We start from the raw sequence: 19,446 nt of genomic DNA, 5'->3' as shown, positions 1-19,446 counted from the left end.
ACATGCATGTGTGTTTGTTTGTGTATATCTGTGTATCTGCAAATGAGGTATCAATTATTTTCTCTCCAAGAAAAAATAACAGTAGAAATTAGAGTTAAATATTTTCAAAAATTCATAGGGATACCTTTTATAGGTATACCTATCAATGTCATTACAGAAATGGCTGTTTACATACGATGAAGTACAAATGGAATCATAAATTTCAGAAAAGGAGGAAAAGTGAAACACAAAGAATAATTACGTTCTACTCGTTGGTAATAATCTCTGCTGTTGTCTTTTTTCATTTTCTTAGAGGTAGCTGCAGTTACCGCTAAGAAGTAACATTTTCGATTTTTTTTATTAATTTCAAATGATAAACATTTTTTGTCAGTCAAACATTTTTGTGCACAGGCTTCCACTGTTACTTTTTTCTTATTCCATAATATTTTCCCAAATACATCCATAGCTGCACCTTTTACTTTTACAAAATGGATTTCAGAATCTAGAGTTAAAATAAAATTTAGACCGATGAAAAATAACAACACAATTTCAAACAAAGAAATCTTTGTGATCAGAATTGGTCAAGTAAATTGGCCTCTACACTTCAATGGTATTTTATCTTATTGGTTCAGGAAGGGAAAATTTAACACTAGTAAGATCTGAATTCAGTGGTTAAAGAGCCTGAAGAAATACCACAAAAACCTTTTGTCTGATGCTTTAATGATCCTGTCAATCCGTCACCCTTAACAAGAAGAATAATTATAATTATTGTTGATGATAACAATATTAATAATAATGTTTCCTAACTTAAACACAAGGCCATGCATTCAGCAGTGAGGATTCATGAAAGTAAATCAATCTTAGAACTAGAACTTGACCAGTGCTTGTTTTATCAGCCTCAGAATTATGAACAGTGAAGTACAGCATGCTGGGATTTGAATGTAATGTGTAAAAGGACATAACTACATATGCTTAATCATGGCATGTACTACAACTCACCACTTTACTATTTTGCGATGTTTTACCAGGGAATACAAAAATAATTTCCCTTTCATCATCTAGTGAATAAATGAAAATATGTAGTAAAGATGAACACTCACACCTTAATGTGGCAAGTTAAGAAATTTTAATTCAACAAAATTATACTTTGAATGAAATGAAGTAAAAAGAGATCATCTTTACAAGATTGTCACATCTGAATATCATGACCAGAATAAATTTTTAATATGATAATTTTTCCACAAACACTGATGGTAAAAATTTTAGCTAATCATATCTTGGTTCAATAAGTAAACACTTTACCATTTGTTTTTGTTGCAGGAAATGACATTGAGTATTCTTCCTTAATTGTTCTTTTAGTATAAATATGAACGGAATGGTGTGAGTCAGTTCACTTTACATAGTTAATGACCTTTAGAAAGGCATGAATATCACACAATCTCATTGCTTTCTCTAATAATGCTTAACTATGTGCCTAAACAATAAATATAAATTGATTACAATGAGTTGTTACTTATATATTTTAACAAGCTAGTCATGACTGAAGCAGCTATGTCATGAAATCCTCAAGCCTCCTTCTCAAACCATCCAGCCCTGCTAACATAGAAAACAGACGATGATGATGATGATGATGAAAATGGTAATGGTAGCGGTGATGGTGGTGTTGACAGCAGCAGCAGAAACAATGCTGCTGCTGCTGATGATGATATATATACTAATTTAAAAAATGGAAGAAATGCTTTACAGCCTGTATTAGGGTCTTTTGGGTATAAGTTCAAATCAAGCTGATGTCATACTTGTAGGGGTGACTAACATAAAAGTACCAGTCAAATAGTAGGGTTGATGGTACTGACTAAACACTTCCGACAAACACAGTGGAAGTTGTATTTTCAGTGAGTTTCTTCTGTCAAAAACATTCAACATGAAAATTTTAAAAAATTACTTAGACAGAGACAACAAAAGAGAAGCTATTTACATTACCTTTACATGTTTTTGCCACTGGAGTCCATTTGTTGTTCATTTCACATATTGACTTTAGCTGTTCTCCCTTTGGACAAGTATAGGTCACTACAGATTTATAGATGGTAGTTTTGTAGGACTTTAGTGCACCAACAACTTCCTTTGGAGTTTCACAGTCAATGTTTGCATAGGCTGAAATTGAAAACAGAAGTTGATACCAATGGTGAATGTATATTATGTGTATGCCCTACTTTATATATAGGAAAGGATTTGGCTTGAATTTCATGTGATGTACTCAGTGTAAAATATAGATACATCAGAGGTGCAGTGAAATCACAAGAAATTAATCTCTGTATGTGGTAGATGTGCAGGAACTATAGACACTAAAAGCACATGGGAACTGGATTTTCTCAAATGCATGTGAGGTTCCATAGTAGTTGTAGCTAGTTTCTGTCTCCTAGGCCACCTAATTAGCAGTGCTGGCAGTTGTTCTGAATGTACATTTGCTAGAATAAGTGAATTTGTGGAACAGGAAGAGCCAGGAAGTATGGAATGAAGAGATGAGGGCTGATCTCAAGATCGGGGAGATAACAAAGAACTGGGATATGTGAGTATATGAGATTCTGGAGACAACCTGTTCACTCAATGGAACTGTGTTCTGGAAGGACTTTATTTATCGTGTTCTCCACCCACATGATACTGAATCACCTCCTCTAAGGAACCAAACTGCTTCTCATCATGCACTGCGCCAAGCCTACCCTACTTTGTCATTACTCTCTCTTGTCTTCCCCCTGTCAACTGTATTATTACTATCCTTTTGCTCTCAACACCACCCACACTCTTCTGCATCCCTTTCATTTCCCCAACTCATGAATGATCAGTCATTGCTCTTTAACATTACCTAATATTTTACTGTTGCACACTGCCTCCTCATCCCTTCATCTCTACCCCATACAATCATGCAAACCTGCCACCCATTTCTACTCACCTTATAACTTCAGGGTCACCTGGAAGACTTCATTTTAACAATCTAGCTAATTCTGATAATTCTCTCCCCATCAACTAAATGCAAGTAAATATTCAGCTATCTGAGAAGAATCTGCTTTATCCCATGATCCTCTTCTCTCAAACTTTAATGTCTCATTCCCTAGCATAAAGCCGATCTTCTGTCTTATCTTGTCAAAAATATGATGACAACTTGTGTAATACTGGTGTCATGATGAAATTCACATCACAATTAAGCCTTGTAGAGGAAATTTAGTGGATGGGGACTATGTGAAAGCCTGCTGGAGAGAATAAGTTTCTACACTTCGTTGGATGAATGAATGTATGTATGTATGTATCATCCATCATCCAGTTTAATATCATTACCTGGCCCTTGGTTGGTTATTTGGTTTATCAGCTGGTTAGAGCTGTATGGTGACTGCAATGGTGCTAGTGGCATGTAAAGACTCCCAGTACACACTGGAAAATGATGATTCTTTGGAGGTATTGGATATTGTAAAATCGTCTAATGTATGCTAGCAAGGAACATGGATTTTAAATGTTGATGAAAACGAATTTTGTATACTTCTGCTTTGAGTATTATTTCCCTATATTTATAACCAACCAAACGACTGACTAATTGGCTGACTAACCAATCAATAGACTGACTAACTGACCTAGCAAGCTAGCTAGCTACCTATCTGATGGCCAGCCACTCATAACCAAGAAAGCTCATTGCTGACCTTGAGGAAGTTTGTGCGCTCTAGGACTAACTTATATTTTACATTTGCGGCTTTATTGGTGGCTAATGAGCCCTCTTGACAAGCATGCACGACTGCAAACTAAGCTTTCCTCATTCACTACACCATCAGTGCACTTTTGAGCAGCACATGTAAGTTATTCATGCAGAATAATACTCTCTCAAAGGGGTCGACTCCCTCCTTATCCTCTTCCTCCATCTGTGGTGATGACAGGCATTGCTCTCCCAGTCAGTCTCCTGCATATCACAAACCTTTAATGAGGACTTGACACAGTCTTTAAATCACAGTTCCCTATATAGCATCTGTTTAGGGATCCTGCTAGCCTTCATCTAATAAGGTGTCCAGTCTAATGTAACAGGTACTTGTGCACCATAGCCTACCTACCTACATACATACAAACAAACAAACAAGGGTGGGTTGAAAAGTTCATGCGCTGACTATGAAGAATTGATGCTACAGCTGTGAAATTTCAACTAATTTCAACTCTCCTTATTAATAACTGCAGTGTTTCCTTCCAGGTAAACTTATATCTGACTGTTCAAAGTAGACTTCAAAAGTAGCAAGTAGCAACTTCTGTTCAAAATTAATAAAATTTGGCATCATGCTATTATTAAGTACCTGCATAAAAAGGGTTTAGCCCACAAAGACATTCATACTGACATGTTTGCTACATTAAGGGATGACACTCCAGCTTTATCAACAGTGCAAAATGGGCAGCTGAATTTGGGAGGGGTAAGAGAGTCTTGAAGACAACCCAAAGTCTGGATGTTCAGCAACTCTGACTATCAAAGAAAACATTGATTGTGTTCACCACATGCTTATGGATGATAGGAGACTGACTATAAATCAAATAGCCAATGTTATTAGTATATCACAGAAGAGAGTTGAGTTTACTCTATGCAATGAACATGGTGTGATGAAGGTTTCTGCTTGATGGGTATCATGTCTTCTGACGCCTGATTAAAAGTATACCAGAGTAATCACATCATGGAAAAATCTGACATTGTTTGAAGCAGATCCAATTGTCTCTCTGAATGTTTTCTAATTCAGGATGAGTGTTGGCTTTATCACTCTGAACCAGAAACAGAGGGACAATCTATGCAATGGAAACATCCCTTCTCACCTGCTCCAAAGAAGGCCAAAGACATTTCATATGCATGGAATGTAACAGCTTCAGTTCTTTGGGATGCAAATAGCATTGTGTTTATTGATTATTTTCAAAAGGACCACACCATCTTGGCAAGTACTATGTCAACTTACTGAAAAAGTTACAAGAATCCATCAAGATCAAACAAATGGAAAAACTGGTGAACAGCATCTTGTTTTATCACAACAATACTCCTGCACACAACTCCTTGCTTTCAATGGCTGCTGTATGTGACTGTAACTTTGAACAGTTTGATCACCTTCCCTATTCTCCTGATTCCCCCCCCCCCCCATTTGTTCCCCAACATGAAAAAACACTTGGCTGGGAACCAATATCACAGTGATGATAATGCCACATCTGCTGTTGATGACATTTTTGACCAACAGGATGAAAGCTTCTTCAGCAATAGAATCCAAGCACTGCAACACTGATTGAAGATGTGTGTAGACTGCAAGGGGGTCTATGTTGAAAAATAAACCTCATTTGGTAACATTCCATGATATTGGTGTAAACAGTATGACAAAGTTAAAACTGTGCCTAGTAATAAACAGACAAAAATAAAAACATACATTCAAGATTATCCATATCATTACATTTTTTCCAGCCGGGAATATCCATATCATTATGCATGTCAATGGTGCTCTACTGCGATTGGTAGAAACTCCAAGCATTGTAAAGTTATGCCCTTCAAACCAGAGACAGAGTTGGAGACCACTTCTCACCTGTATGTTTTATTTGGCATGGTTTCTTGTCTGGATACCCTTCCTAACACCAACTACTTTACAGAGTGTCCAAGGTGTATTTCTTCATGGCACCAGCATTACACAGATTGTTATCATATTCTGGACAATAAAGTATCCTCTCAACACTGTGATCTCACTGCTCATTTATCAACCACCTTAAAAACTATATGTGTACATTATATCATAATACTTGTATTAAGGATGTTATATTCTTGAAGCCATAACAGAATAAGTTTGAGGTGGATAAAACTGGAAGGTACAAAGATTAAAAAGTTCATGTTTGGTTGACAACTCTTTGTTTTGTCAAGCTCCACTTGTAAATGGAAGTGAGGGTGGAGAGGGAGGTACTGTCCTTGGGTGAATTCATGGAAAGTTAGGTGAAAGTGGCAAAATTTGCAAGATTTGATGGTACAAATCTGTAGGTCAGAGAATGACAATTAGTGAGGACATATCCATTCAGAGTTCTCTGTGATTGTGGATCATAGAGTCTTTTGGTAGGACCAATATAGAAATATTCCTATACAAGCAGGACTGCATTGTCATTGGCAGCATCATTTTTAAAGATGTACCATGTTCTCTTATACTTTTCTTTTTATTCATCTGATTGTAATCTACCACAAAATATGTCTGCCTATGTATCATCAACATTATCTGCTGCTCTGGTGGCAAATATAAGAAATGATTTATTTTTATTTTTATAATTAAGGATTGTTGACTTAGAGAATCATTAGAATTTTGGAAGAAATCCTTTGCATTATGTATTCAGAATCTTTGTTCTGAATTCAAATCCAGCAAAGGTCAACATTGCCTTTTAACCATTCAGAGATTGGTAAAATACAGTACCATTCTAGAAAAAGCATCCATATTTCCCCTAATTGGTTGACAGATTTAATCCTTCACCCAATTTAATACCTAGCCCTTAATGATGTCCAAGCATTTGGGGAGGACTGTGGTATGAAGCTAGATTCGTCTCCCTTTCACCAGTCATAAACATTGAGGAAATTGTCATGATATCAGCCAGACTTCCTCTGACAAAGATACTTAACACATACATTAAAAATATTGCCTGGACAGTGACAACAAAAGGGAAGCTATTTACATTACCTTCACATGTAGGAGGTACTGGAGTCCATATTTTGTCCTTTTCACACATTGACTTAAATACTCCTCCACTTGGACAATTATATGTCACTAAAGATTTAAAGGTGGTGGATCTGTAGACTTTCACAGCACCAGCAACGTCTTTTGGAGGTCCACAATCAATTTTTTGGAAATCTAAAATTGATAAGAGAAATTGATATCAATGGTGAGTGTATATTAGATGGGTGAGAATAAGGAGATAATGACAATGCTGCAATGAAAGTTATTGAATGAACCAAACTTTAAAAAAATTTGCCCACATGTATGTATGTATGTATGTATGTATGTATGTATGTATGATGTATGTATGTATGTATGCATGCATGTATGCATGTAAGCATGCATGTATGTATCTATTTTCACTATCAGCCTTTAAATCTTAAGGTCTTGCAAATTTCTATAGTTCCAGATATTGTGATCATTTCTAACATATGAATTAAGGATTTGCATTCTCTCCCCAAGATCCCAAGTTCAACAATGTGGTTGGTAAGCAAGCTACTTATCACACAACTACTCCTGTGCCTGTGTGTATATATATGTGTGTGTGTGTGTGTGTGTGTGCGTGTGTTGGTCAGTGAATGTAAATGCCACCTGTGTGTCCTAGTTATTGCTGGTGTCATGCAAAGAACACCCATGAATCATAGTCATGGTCATTGTCAGTGCCATATAAATAGCACCCAACCATGGGTCATAGTTGTAGTTGGTACCAGTGTCTTGCAAATGGCACCTGTGCTGCTGGTACACAAAAGCACCTGTTACACACCTGGAGTGGTTGGCGTTAGGAAAAGCATCCAGCCATAGAAACCATGCCAAGTCATATTGGAGTCTGGTGCAACCTTCCAGCTTGCCAACACTGGTCAAACCATGCCAGCATAGACAACGGATATGTATATATATATATTCTCCTCCTCCTCCTCCTCATCATCATCATTTAACATCTGTTCTTCCTGCTAGCATGAGTTAGACAGTTTGACTGGAACTAATTAACTGGAGAACTATACCAGGTTCCAGTCTGATGTGGCATGGTTTCTATGGCTGAATGCCCTTCCTAATGCCAACCACTCCAGAAGTATAATGGATGCTTTTATCTACCTTTTACATAACACTGGCAACAACCACAACTACAATCGAAGGGTGGGTGCTATTTATATGGCACCTACAATGACCATGACTATGATTCACATGTGGGTGCCATTTACATGGCACTAGCAGCAACCGCGACTATGATTCATGGATGCCATTTGCATGACACCAGCAATGACTATGACTCACAGGTGCCATTTACATTTACTGACCAATATATATACATTAGTGTGGTGAGCTGGCAGAATTGTTAGTACACTGGGCGAAATGTTTAGTTGTATTTCGTCTGCTGTTATGTTCTGAGTTCAAATTCTGCCGAGGTTGACTTTGACTTTCATCCTTTCAGGTTCGATTAAGTAAGTACCAGTTACACACTGGAGTCGATGTAATTGACTTAATCCCTTTGCCTGTCCTTGTTTATCTCCTCTATGTTTAGCCCCCCTGTGGGTAATAAATATATATATATATATATATATATATATATAGAACATACACACGTAAAATATATAACAAACTGACCAAATACCCTTTTTCAAGCTTGATACTTTATCAGTCTTCCTTTGGCTGAACTGCCATATCAATGATAATAATGGGCAAATGCAGTTAAGTACAATATATTTTCAAAGCAGAAAGATTCAAATTAAAAGTGCAATTATGTCATGATATGCTTCAATTCCACATCAATATTCAACATGGAATTTGATTTGATAGTAAGCAGTAATGTCCCTGAAGATGAAGCAGATCATAACAGTATATGACATAATAACACATATATTGTGAATTTTTCTGGTTCAGAATAATGTTTTGTATTTAAATGCATTTATCCATTTTTATTATTCATGTGTTTATTTATCACATATGGTACAATGTAAAGGGTAATTGAATCAGGTGTTGTGCAGTATTTATCATCAAAATTACTTCATTAATTTTTATACATGAAGTGAATCTGATATGTTGATTAAAAAATTTTATAGATCAATTTATTTATTTATTTATTGTTTTTTTATTGTTCTATACAAGCCATATGTATGATAGATGCTAACAAGCTGTTGACGAAGCTACAGGGTCCCTAGAACTGATGTGCATATATGTGTATGAGAGTGTGTGTGTATGTATCATAAATGCACATATATGTAAATACAAATGAACACAAACATACACAAGCACACACAAAAAATTAAATGAAAATGCTCTACTGACCTGGGTTAATGAGGTAAATATCCCAACCCTCTTTGTTGGGTATAAGGTTGTGAGTCAAATGAGTCACATTACTTCGATTACAGAGCTTTCTTCTTTCATGATACTCAAAGGAGTTACATCTTAGGGTTTTATGACAGGCTTGATAACACTGCATTAAGCTCATAGTTGTCAGCTGTGGAAATGTGTCATACCCTGGTATGAAAGCTTTTTTAAATGCAACAAACTCATCGTTGGCTAGAAAAGAAAAAGGAAACAAAAAATATATCTTATACTCACACACACATATATTTAAAATTTATATAGCATCTGGTGCATAATTTGTTTTGAATGGACAATATATTACAAATAAATAACTGATCCACAAAATACAACTTAGAATTCACGTGAATGAAGAAATTCTTCAGACTTATTTGAAACTTTGTTTCAAAATTTAAGTTGCATATGATCCATTTGTACATCCTTTTTACTAATATCATGCTTTTGTAAGGTCTAAATGCTGTTCAAAAGATGGCCAGCCAGCATGTCAAATTCTTGTTATTGCCATTCAGTCTTAAACAAAAACACACCATTATAAGAGAGATAGACAGATTATCTACAGCCTAAACAATGTGGTGAGGTTCTTAGCATGTTTCAAGATGGAAGTGAATTCATGCATAAAAAAATTTTGTGGATGGAATAATCTTTTATAATATATTGTCCATTAAAAAAATAAAGAAGCAAATGGCTTTCAAATATTTTATTCAAAATTTCAGTTATATGGTACTTCTACATAATTATCTAAATTTTTAATAACATAGTTTCTATTGGATTGGCTAGAAAGTCCATTCAGTTTTTGTCAACACTAAATTTCAATTACTTCGATAAGTAGCTAACTTCAGTCAATGTCTTGCACATGTGTGCTCATTAGATACTTGACACTTCCTTGTAGTTCAACACAAATTTGCATTGCAACAAGACCAGTTGCATTTTGTGAGTTTGGCATCATTATCGATGCCTCATGCTTTTTAAAAATTTTAAACAGGTAAGAAAGCAGCAGAAACCTGCAGTAAGATATGTGATGTGTACAGTACCAGAAGTGGTTTTCACAATTCCAATTGGGAAATTTTTTGATCTGAGATGCATATATATATCATCATCATCGTTTAACGTCCGCTTTCCATGCTAGCATGGGTTGGACGATTTTGACTGAGGGCTGGTGAACCAGATGGCTGCACCAGGCTCCAATCTTGATTTGGCAGAGTTTCTACAGCTGGATGCCCTTCCTAACGCCAACCACTCCGAGAGTGTAGTGGGTGCTTTTTATGTGCCACCGGCACGGGAGCCAGTCAGGTGGTACTGGCAATGACCTCGCTCGAATCTTTTTACACATGCCCCCAGCACAGGTGCCAGTAAGGCGACGTTGGTAACGATCACACTTGAATGGTGCCTTTTATGTGCCACTGGCATGGAGGCCGGTTAGCCACTCTGTCAACAATTACACTCATATGGTGCTCTTTGCACTCCTCTAGTACGGATGCCAGTCATTGATGTGATTTTGATTTATATATATATATATCTATGTTTCTATAGGTAATTATTTGGATTTGGGGTAGAATGTTGATTAGAGCACTTTCACCATTTAGGCTACTTGATGTCATTCCCAGTTATGATATAATTGTCACTGGATCTACATCAGGAACTCTGCAGTGTTCAATGGATTGATCAAGAATCTTTATTCAGCACACTCATATTGCATCTGTCCCTTATGGATGGGATATAGTACATCTAGTTGAGTTGTATCTGTTAATTCAGACTGTGTCACATCACGTATCTTATATAGATAAGATACATTACTACAGATACTGAGATTCACTTGGCATATGGCTGTTGCCCAACTACCATTATATGACTAGGATGATCATTTATATTCCCCAAATATCCAAGTTGGGTGTTGAAAACCATCTACACCAACTTGCTTACATCAACAGGCTTGATGTTTGGGTTCCGTATCAACTGAATGAGGCTAACTACACCCAACAGATTTCCATCTATAATTTGCTGCAGAAATGGGAAGAAAATAATCCTTTTTTGAAGAAAATGGTGACAGGGGATAAAGAACGGAACATCTGTAACAATGATCATGGGGGAAGTATGGCAAACCACCACAAACAGCCTCCAGTGTAGGACTTCACCCATGTAATATTGCAGTCTTAACATCATGTCATATATTCTTCCCTTCACTCTGAGTAAAATGACCTCCGAACATATGCAACTTATACTTATCCTGGCTACCATACTTTGTGAGCAATAGCCTTCCTGCTTATTATATCTTCTAGGTAACAGGAGTAATCAACTACTTCTAGTGAAACATCCATCCATTTAAGAGCATCTTTTTTCCACTTCACTCATAGTATGTGCATCTGCTACATACAAATAAAGCTTACCTTCTCTGTTAGCCTGCCTGTGGTTCCACTAAAACTCTTGTGTGTTCATAGCTTATACTAAATACAGTTTATGGAGTTTATATAACTACTACACTTCCCTATATCCTTCAAAACACTTCTATGAAGATGTCAGAGCCCTGTCTTCCTTCCTACATACTAAAAAAGTCTTTGCAAAGTTTACTTTGAGGTTGTTTGATTCTAGGTTTACTTTTCATGTCTGCAATTTCCTCTATCATTCCACAATTCATTTAGCTATGAGAACTAGATCATGAGCATATAGGAGTTCCCATGAGTAGCTGGTTATTCACTCCTTTGTGGTAGCCTGAAGGACTATGATGAATAGAAAACAGGCTGAGTACAGAGCCAAGAACAATAGTTTACACTTAGGCAAGTATGTTTCCTGCTGTTGGCTCACTAGGAATATTGCAACCATAGCTTCACAGAGGGGATGAAACCAAATTGCATTTCATCTAGTTATACTTTGTTTTGGGTGAATTTTGCTATGATTCACTTTCTAACCCACATAGCTTGATCCAGTAATTTGATGCCTCTGTAATTTTCTCACTCTATTGTTTCTCATTTGCTTTGTAACTGCTTACAATGATACTGCTACATCAGTGATTGAATAGGATACTTTCCAGCATTACTTGATCAACAATCTAGATAAATTATGATGATGATGATGATGTTGATAATGACAACAATAACAAACAGTAACAACAATCATAATAGCTATAATTATTGTTATTGGCCACATGTCCAAAGACCTTGAGGGCAACATAAAAGAAGAAAATACAACACAATATGTGGGGTTTATATTGACCAAAGGATATCAATGATAATAAGGATATAACAAAAACAAAAAAAATAAATTTAAACAAAAAATTCAAGAAGAAAATTCCTTAAAAGCAGAAAAGTCCATCCAGGATATTATGGGGAAAACTCCACACAAAAAAGGTCTGAATTACTCTACCATCTCCAAAGGCATCATAAGTACTCTATTCCTCTTACTTAGGAAAGAATATTAGCATTGGTCCATTCAAACTCAACAGTCTTGCCACTTTCGTCCACCTATCTATGAACATGGTAGAAAGCAGCACCTCTGTCTGTACTCTAACCTTCCTATTTAAATAACATTTGAAGAAATTGTTCTGGACTTGGCAAGATAGAAAAATGCTTGTCTAGACAAGTCCAGCACACAGTTTCTTTGCTCACAGCCAAAGAAAGACTTATCTCCCTTCACTGCTAAAGTAAGGTGATGTGTTGATTAGTACTATAGTCACAGCAGATAGCCAAACTTATCCTGTACTCGAGAGCAACTGTCTGATTCAAGCCCACATGACACTAAAGTATGGATATTGAACAATGGCTTACAGGACAATTTTGATACCCTCCATGAATAGTTTCAGCTATTGGTGCTTCTATTCCCTATAGGGCTTGCTTCAAACAGATAATGCCCTACCCCATTGTCATAGCACTACTATGCCAACAACTTTTTGAAGTTATCCAATAGTTCCCAACCTTAAATTCTTTCAGAAAATACTGCTCAGACTCTTCTTATTGGTGTCCACAATCAGTCGTCATTTATACATTTGATTAATCAAATTTATACATTTGATTAATCAAATTTATACATTTGATTAATCTATAGTTATTTTCTTGGTGATGGTTTTGTTCTACTGGTACAGAGCTGTGAGTACTGGCAGCATTCTAGATGCCGAATTTCTAACCTTGGCCCATGTGTCTCATAACTGCAACATGATTCATGGGGATAAGCTGCATAAAGACATGTTACACAAAAGATGCTCACAACAGATGCTCATGTATTATCAAGCCACTGTCTCTGTATAAACCTGAGCTGTGAATGTGGTTGAATGTTTTGAGGGTGAGCAAAAAAAAAAAGTTCTTCACAGATTAAAAAAAATTACTCACATTCCTTTTTGACCCAGAAAAATTATCATGATAGAAATGACATCCTAGCATTCCTGAGTATTCTAACACTGTGGTCACTAAATCTAGTGAATATTCCTTGAACCCAGGGTTTCAAGAAGGAGGGATTTTGATAGGAAAGTATAAAATTCTTGAGATCAATGCAAGTGAATTTGCTGGCTGTTTGCTTTTTAAAACTAAGGAAGTTTTCTTATTTATGTTGTGAGAACTTTTTAGACCTAGCAGACAGCTTTTCTAATTCAGCAGCATGGGAAAATATACTCATTATATGCAGCAAAATGACTGGTGACAAGAAGGGCATCGAGCTGAGAAACTGTGCCAAAATATAGGTGATACATAACTAAACAGACTGGCATTGTTTTTTTTCCTGTTATTTTGTGTATCAGATAATGGAGGAGAGTAGCAACTGGTGAAATACCTTGCTGTATGTCTTCAACTCATTACATTCAAGTTCAAACTCTGCTGAGGAAATCTAACTTTCATCCTTCTGGTGTAGATAGAATATAACGCAGTAAAAAACTGGAGTTGATTAACAATGTCCTCTCAAAACTGCTGGCCTTGTGCCAAAATTTGAAATTACAACTACTACTATTGCTGCTACTACAGCTACTACTGCTACTATTACAATTCAGGTTTAAGAAAAATAACATGTTTCCTTTCTTACACACACACACAGAGAAAAAAAAGAAGGTATCCAATGTGAACAAATTCGATTGAGAACACCCTAACAGTATTTACATTTCTTATCACATAAAGTGCAACAGGCCATGATTGTGGTTGCCAGGCACATGTTGACAGGCCACGATTCTGGCCCAGATAGATGCATTTAATTTATGGACTTTTGTTAGGGTCTGATGTTACTCAAATGTCCAGAATGCAAGAGGACTAATAGTTCAACTAATGACTTTTCAGATGATATAAAACTAGCCACCATCATATACTAAGATATTTTAACTATTTTTTTGTTTTTCATGGATGCATGGTAGTCTCATTTTCATGAAATGTGCTCAGCAGTCCATCTGTGTTAGTGCAAATCCCAGCACTTTATGAGTTAATACTGCTTTGGTTTTTCAGAACTATATCTTTGTCTCTCCTTATAAATGTCAATGTCTTTACAGAAATGGTTATTTATATTATGAAATACAAATGGAATAAAACCTTTCAGTAAAAGAGGAAAAGAAAATTCAATAATAAAATACAGAGAGTAATTACGTTGTATTTGTTGGTAGTAATCTCTACTTTTGGCTGTATCTATTTTCTTAGAGTTAGCTGCACCTTCTTTTGATAAGTAACATTTTCCATTTTCTTTAGTTATTTCAAATGATAAACAAGTAATGTCAGACAAACATTTTTCTGCACACATGTCTGCCGTTACCTTTTCCTTTTTCCATAATATTTTCCCAGATACCTCCAGAATTGCATCTTTTACTCTTATAAAATGGTTCTGAGCAACTGTAATTAAATTAAAATTTAGTTAAACATAAAAACACTGGCAGCAACAATAATAATTTCTAACATAGAAAGCAGGACAAAAATATGAGGTCAGAATTGGTCAATTAAATTGGCCTATACATTTGACTGGCATTGAATTTCATTGGCTCTGGAAAGGCAAAGTTGACATGAGATGAATTTGAAATTAGGAGTTAAGGAGCCAGGATAAATATCACAACACAGTTTGTCTGCTGCTCTAATTATTCTGTCAATCCATCACCTATATAACGAAAACAATTGTTGAAGTTAATAATATTTGATATTTCTAACTTAAACACAAGTGAGGATAGATGAAAATAATTGAAACTCAATACTTGACTAATGTTTGCTTTATCAACTTGCATGTATGAAAGGTGAAGCACATCCAGGTGGGTCTTGAACCTAGAATGTAACTAATGGGTTGACTCATGAATAATTTCCAAATTTGTGAAACACCTTTTCTCATCATGTAAAAACTTTACAAATAATTTTCATTTATCAGTATAGTTGTTATTATTTTGAATGACCTCTTACAATTTATCAGAAAGCTTTTTGATTCCTCTTGAATAAAATTCAGCTGGCTTCAGCATGAAGAAGCTTTCAATGTATGTCTTCTTTTGATGTTCATGAGAACATTTTTTCGTCATCAGAGCATTTTGTAGAGAGCGAAAAAGATAGATCAGTTGGTGCAAGGTCTGGCAAATATGGTGGAAGGGGTAGAACATGCCAGCCCAAATCCAGTATTTCATCCTGCATGATTCTTGCTGAATGTATTTTTGCATTATCATCAATGTTTCTCCAATTGATGAATGCACAGCATTTTCTTAAAAGAGCTTCATGCACATGTTGCAGCTGTTGAGAGTGTAAGTCAGAATTTAGTGTTTGATTTAAAAACTCAATGAATAATACAGCAGCAACCCTACCATACACACAACATAACCTTCCTTCCATGGTGCTCAGCCTTTGAGGTAAGTTGTGAAAATTTATCCTTGACAATTCACTGCTTTCTGTGTTGACCCATTTTTCATCACCTGTAATGATATTATTCAGAAATGGGAGATTTCTCTGCCCTGAAAGAAGACTTGTCACTATGGACAGGCATAGAGAGTGTAATTTTAATAAGGCATCATAGCTTGGTTCAATAAGTAGCCAATGTCCTATTCATTTTAGATGCAGGAAGTAACCCTGAGTATTTTTCCCTCAGTTTCTTTGAATGCAAATATAGACAGAGTGCAGTGAGTCAGTGATCAGAGTTTGGTTCTCAATTCAAGTCAGTCTCATTTACATAGAAAGTTACTGTGCTTTCATTGCTTTTTCTATTAATGTTTGGTCACATGCCTAAACCAAGATAAAATCTAGTTATAGAAGTAGTATCAGATAGTGTTGTTCAAGATGTTCACAGTGGAACATATTAATTTTACATGCACTAGTTCAGTTTCCAGGCATAATTAACTTATAGATTATATCATGCATCAAATATTGTGTGCAGTACAGATTTGGCTATCATTCAAGTTTGTCATGATTATTGCCCTATTCTCTCCTTTAACTGAGCAAAGAAGTTCCTTTTCCTCTATCTGCTAGCTATAGCAGAAGAAGTTTAAAAGTCTAACAATAGGGGCTTTCCTCTTTGGCTAATCCCTTAACAAATAACTGATTGCAATAAGGTGGTATTTTTATTTTTTATTAAGATAGCTATGTCAGAAATAGCAATATCATGACATTTTCAGAACACCCACCCTTCAATAATTCTGAGATTAATGTGGTCCATGCCAAGCCTGAGCAACTGTGGGTCAATGCAAGTGTTTGTTATCGTATTAAATGAAATGACATTGCACCAAGTGTTGTCCAACACCATCATCACAATGACCACCTGAAGAGCCGGGTGGAGGTGTTGAAATAGGCAAAGTATACCAGAGGATAAACTGTATCTGATCACTTAGCTTGCAATATTATGTTCAACTATAAGACAGTGAGCTGATTGAATCATTATGGAAAAATGCTTAGCAGCATTTCTTCTGAATTTATGTTCTGAGTTCAAATGCTATTGGATTCAACTTCACCTTTCATCATTTCAGAGTTGATAAAGTAAGTACCAGTTGACCACTGGGGTCAATGTAATCAACTTATCCCCTCCCCCAAAATGGCTGAAATTTGAAATCAATAATATGTTCAACATTTACTGTGGACCAGCCACTTTGGAAACCTGCTATGTGGATGTACAACATGTTAGATATATTAACAAAATCTCTCTCAATCACACATCACTAGCTTAAAAAAGGAAGGCCAGATTATCTAATGTAATCCTAGTTATACTGGATCACACTTGATGTGGGCAATGTAATTGGTGAGCATTACACAATCTATAGAAAATTTATTGAGGGGGAAAGAGCACTGATATTATCAGGGATGCTCTGGGCTTTGATATGAATGCAGTGGCAATTTTTTCAAAGATTTTTTAACTCTTGGAATACTAGGGGCAACTTCATAAAATCCTTGGTAGTGCTACTAAATGGTTCTATGAAACCAAAAATAAAATCAAGTCAGACAGTGCTGTTCAAGATGTCCACAGTGGAACAAATTAATTTTACATGTACTTCTTTAGTGCCCAGGCATTATTGACTTGTAAGATTTATGTCAAACTGCTGCTGCTGTGTATGAGACAGATCTAGCTATCATTATTATGACTGCCTCACATCCTCCTTTAACTGAGCAGAGAAGTTCCGATTCCTCTCTCTGATAGCTATAGCAAAAGAGGTCATGTGATGGAAGAAGTTGAAATGTCTGACAATTGGGTCTTGTCTCTTTGATCAATCCCTAAAAATAAAACAAAATTACCTAGGCAGAGAGTAAAAAAAGAGAGAATCTATTTATATTACCTTTACAGGAAGACACTGTTGGAACCCATTGATTGTCTTCTTTACATGTTGCCTTAAGTTCCTTTCCCCCTGGGCAAGTGTAGGTCACTTCCGAATTATAGGTGGTGGTTTTGAAGGCTTTTAATGCATTAGCAATTCTTTTTGGTCGTCCACAGTTAATATTTTTAAAAGCTGAAAGTGTAAAGAAGAATTTATATTAATTTTGAGTACACAACAAGAGGAAATTGAGAATGAGGAGATAATCACATTCAAAATAAAAGATGTTGACTGAAACAAATTGAAGACATTTGCACACATGTATACACACACACACACACACACACCACACACACACACACACAATATATCCTGCATGTATACTTAAATGTACGACTGCTACTGTTGAGTTTAGAGCTAAACATAGGTTATCATCATCTAGTCTACTTCAATATAACTGATTACTAGCATTCTTCATAGTAATAAATGTAATGATATAGGAGCAGAGAGCAAATGTAGAGGATGCTGTGGAGATCAAATGGCTGAAGTTTATAGATGGTAAGACATTTTATAAGTATGTTGAAAGTGAAGTGGACAGAGAGCAAATAGCAGAGAGAAATTAGAAAAAGGAAAAACCATTGAAATAGTGATGGAATGAAAATAAAAGGAGAGAAGACAGGATTGTAATGAAGAGAGAATGACAGAAAAAAATAAAATAGACAACACTAAAATGGTTAGAATGTAAAAAATATATATCTCTCTATATATAAACGGCAGTTTGTCTGTGTGCGTGTCTGTGTGTCTGTCAGGTTGTACCCTCACCCTGACCACGGCCTGCAACCGAATCTGATGAAACTTGACACACACATAGCCCAATGTCATAATTCAAAACTAACGCAGACAAAATTTTCAAAAGTTCCCCCAGTTCTGAAAAAAATCGATAAATTCGACATGGGGTCGAGAATCAGAAACACAAACCACAGACTGTCTAGGGGACGCAACTCGACCTTTTTAACTCTCAAAAAAATTTACCATAATTTTTTTTCCATTTTTTTTCTATTTTTTGGCTATAACTCTCTAAAAATGCTTTATAGTTATTTCCCTTACAAACCCGAGCAACGCCGGGCGATACTGCTAGTATATAAATATAATACTACAAAATTAGAAAATGGAGACACATACTTAAATCAATAAAACATCAACTAACAGATGATACCCAATCAATACTTTATTACACCATTACATATCAGTAAAGGCATTATACAAAATATATAGTAAATATAAATAGACAAGGAAATAGAAATATAAAATATAAAGTATAAAATATAATATGTAATTATATCATATCTAAATATATATATGTATATAAATGTATACATATATATATATATATATATATATATACATGTATATATATATATATATATATATATATATATATATATATATATATACATACATATATATATATATATACATACATACATATATATATATACATACATATACATACATACATACATACATACATACATATATATATATATATAATATATATATATATATATATATACATACACAAACATATATACATACACATGTGGAGGCACATGGCCTGGTGGTTAGAGGGATTGTGGGTTCGAATCTCAGACTGGGTGATGTGTGTGTTTATGAGCGAAACACCTAAGCTCTACGCTACTCCGGCAGAAGGTAATGGCAAACTTCTGCTGACTCTTTCGCCACAGCTTTCTCTCA

General features: G+C 35.5%; 1 protein-coding gene across 1 annotated transcript in view; it reads right to left on the bottom strand.

The window, feature by feature from the left end:
• The window catches only part of LOC118764742, a 152,701-nt gene that overhangs the window by 123,000 nt on the left and 10,255 nt on the right, over positions 1 to 19,446 (bottom strand). Inside the window, exons 4-9 of the mRNA XM_036505708.1 lie at positions 17,716 to 17,886; positions 14,582 to 14,821; positions 8,997 to 9,230; positions 6,678 to 6,848; positions 1,960 to 2,130; positions 242 to 481 (exon numbers count right to left, since the gene is read on the bottom strand). Of these exons, the coding sequence (XP_036361601.1) occupies positions 242 to 481; positions 1,960 to 2,130; positions 6,678 to 6,848; positions 8,997 to 9,230; positions 14,582 to 14,821; positions 17,716 to 17,886 (1,227 nt within the window). The remainder of the gene's footprint in view (positions 1 to 241; positions 482 to 1,959; positions 2,131 to 6,677; positions 6,849 to 8,996; positions 9,231 to 14,581; positions 14,822 to 17,715; positions 17,887 to 19,446) is intronic.

Source organism: Octopus sinensis, linkage group LG9, assembly GCF_006345805.1.
Source record: "Octopus sinensis linkage group LG9, ASM634580v1, whole genome shotgun sequence".
In the NCBI taxonomy this organism is placed as follows: Eukaryota; Metazoa; Mollusca; class Cephalopoda; order Octopoda; family Octopodidae; genus Octopus; species Octopus sinensis.
Note: the sequence above shows the minus strand (reverse complement) of the source record. Positions and strands in the feature narration are given on the sequence as shown.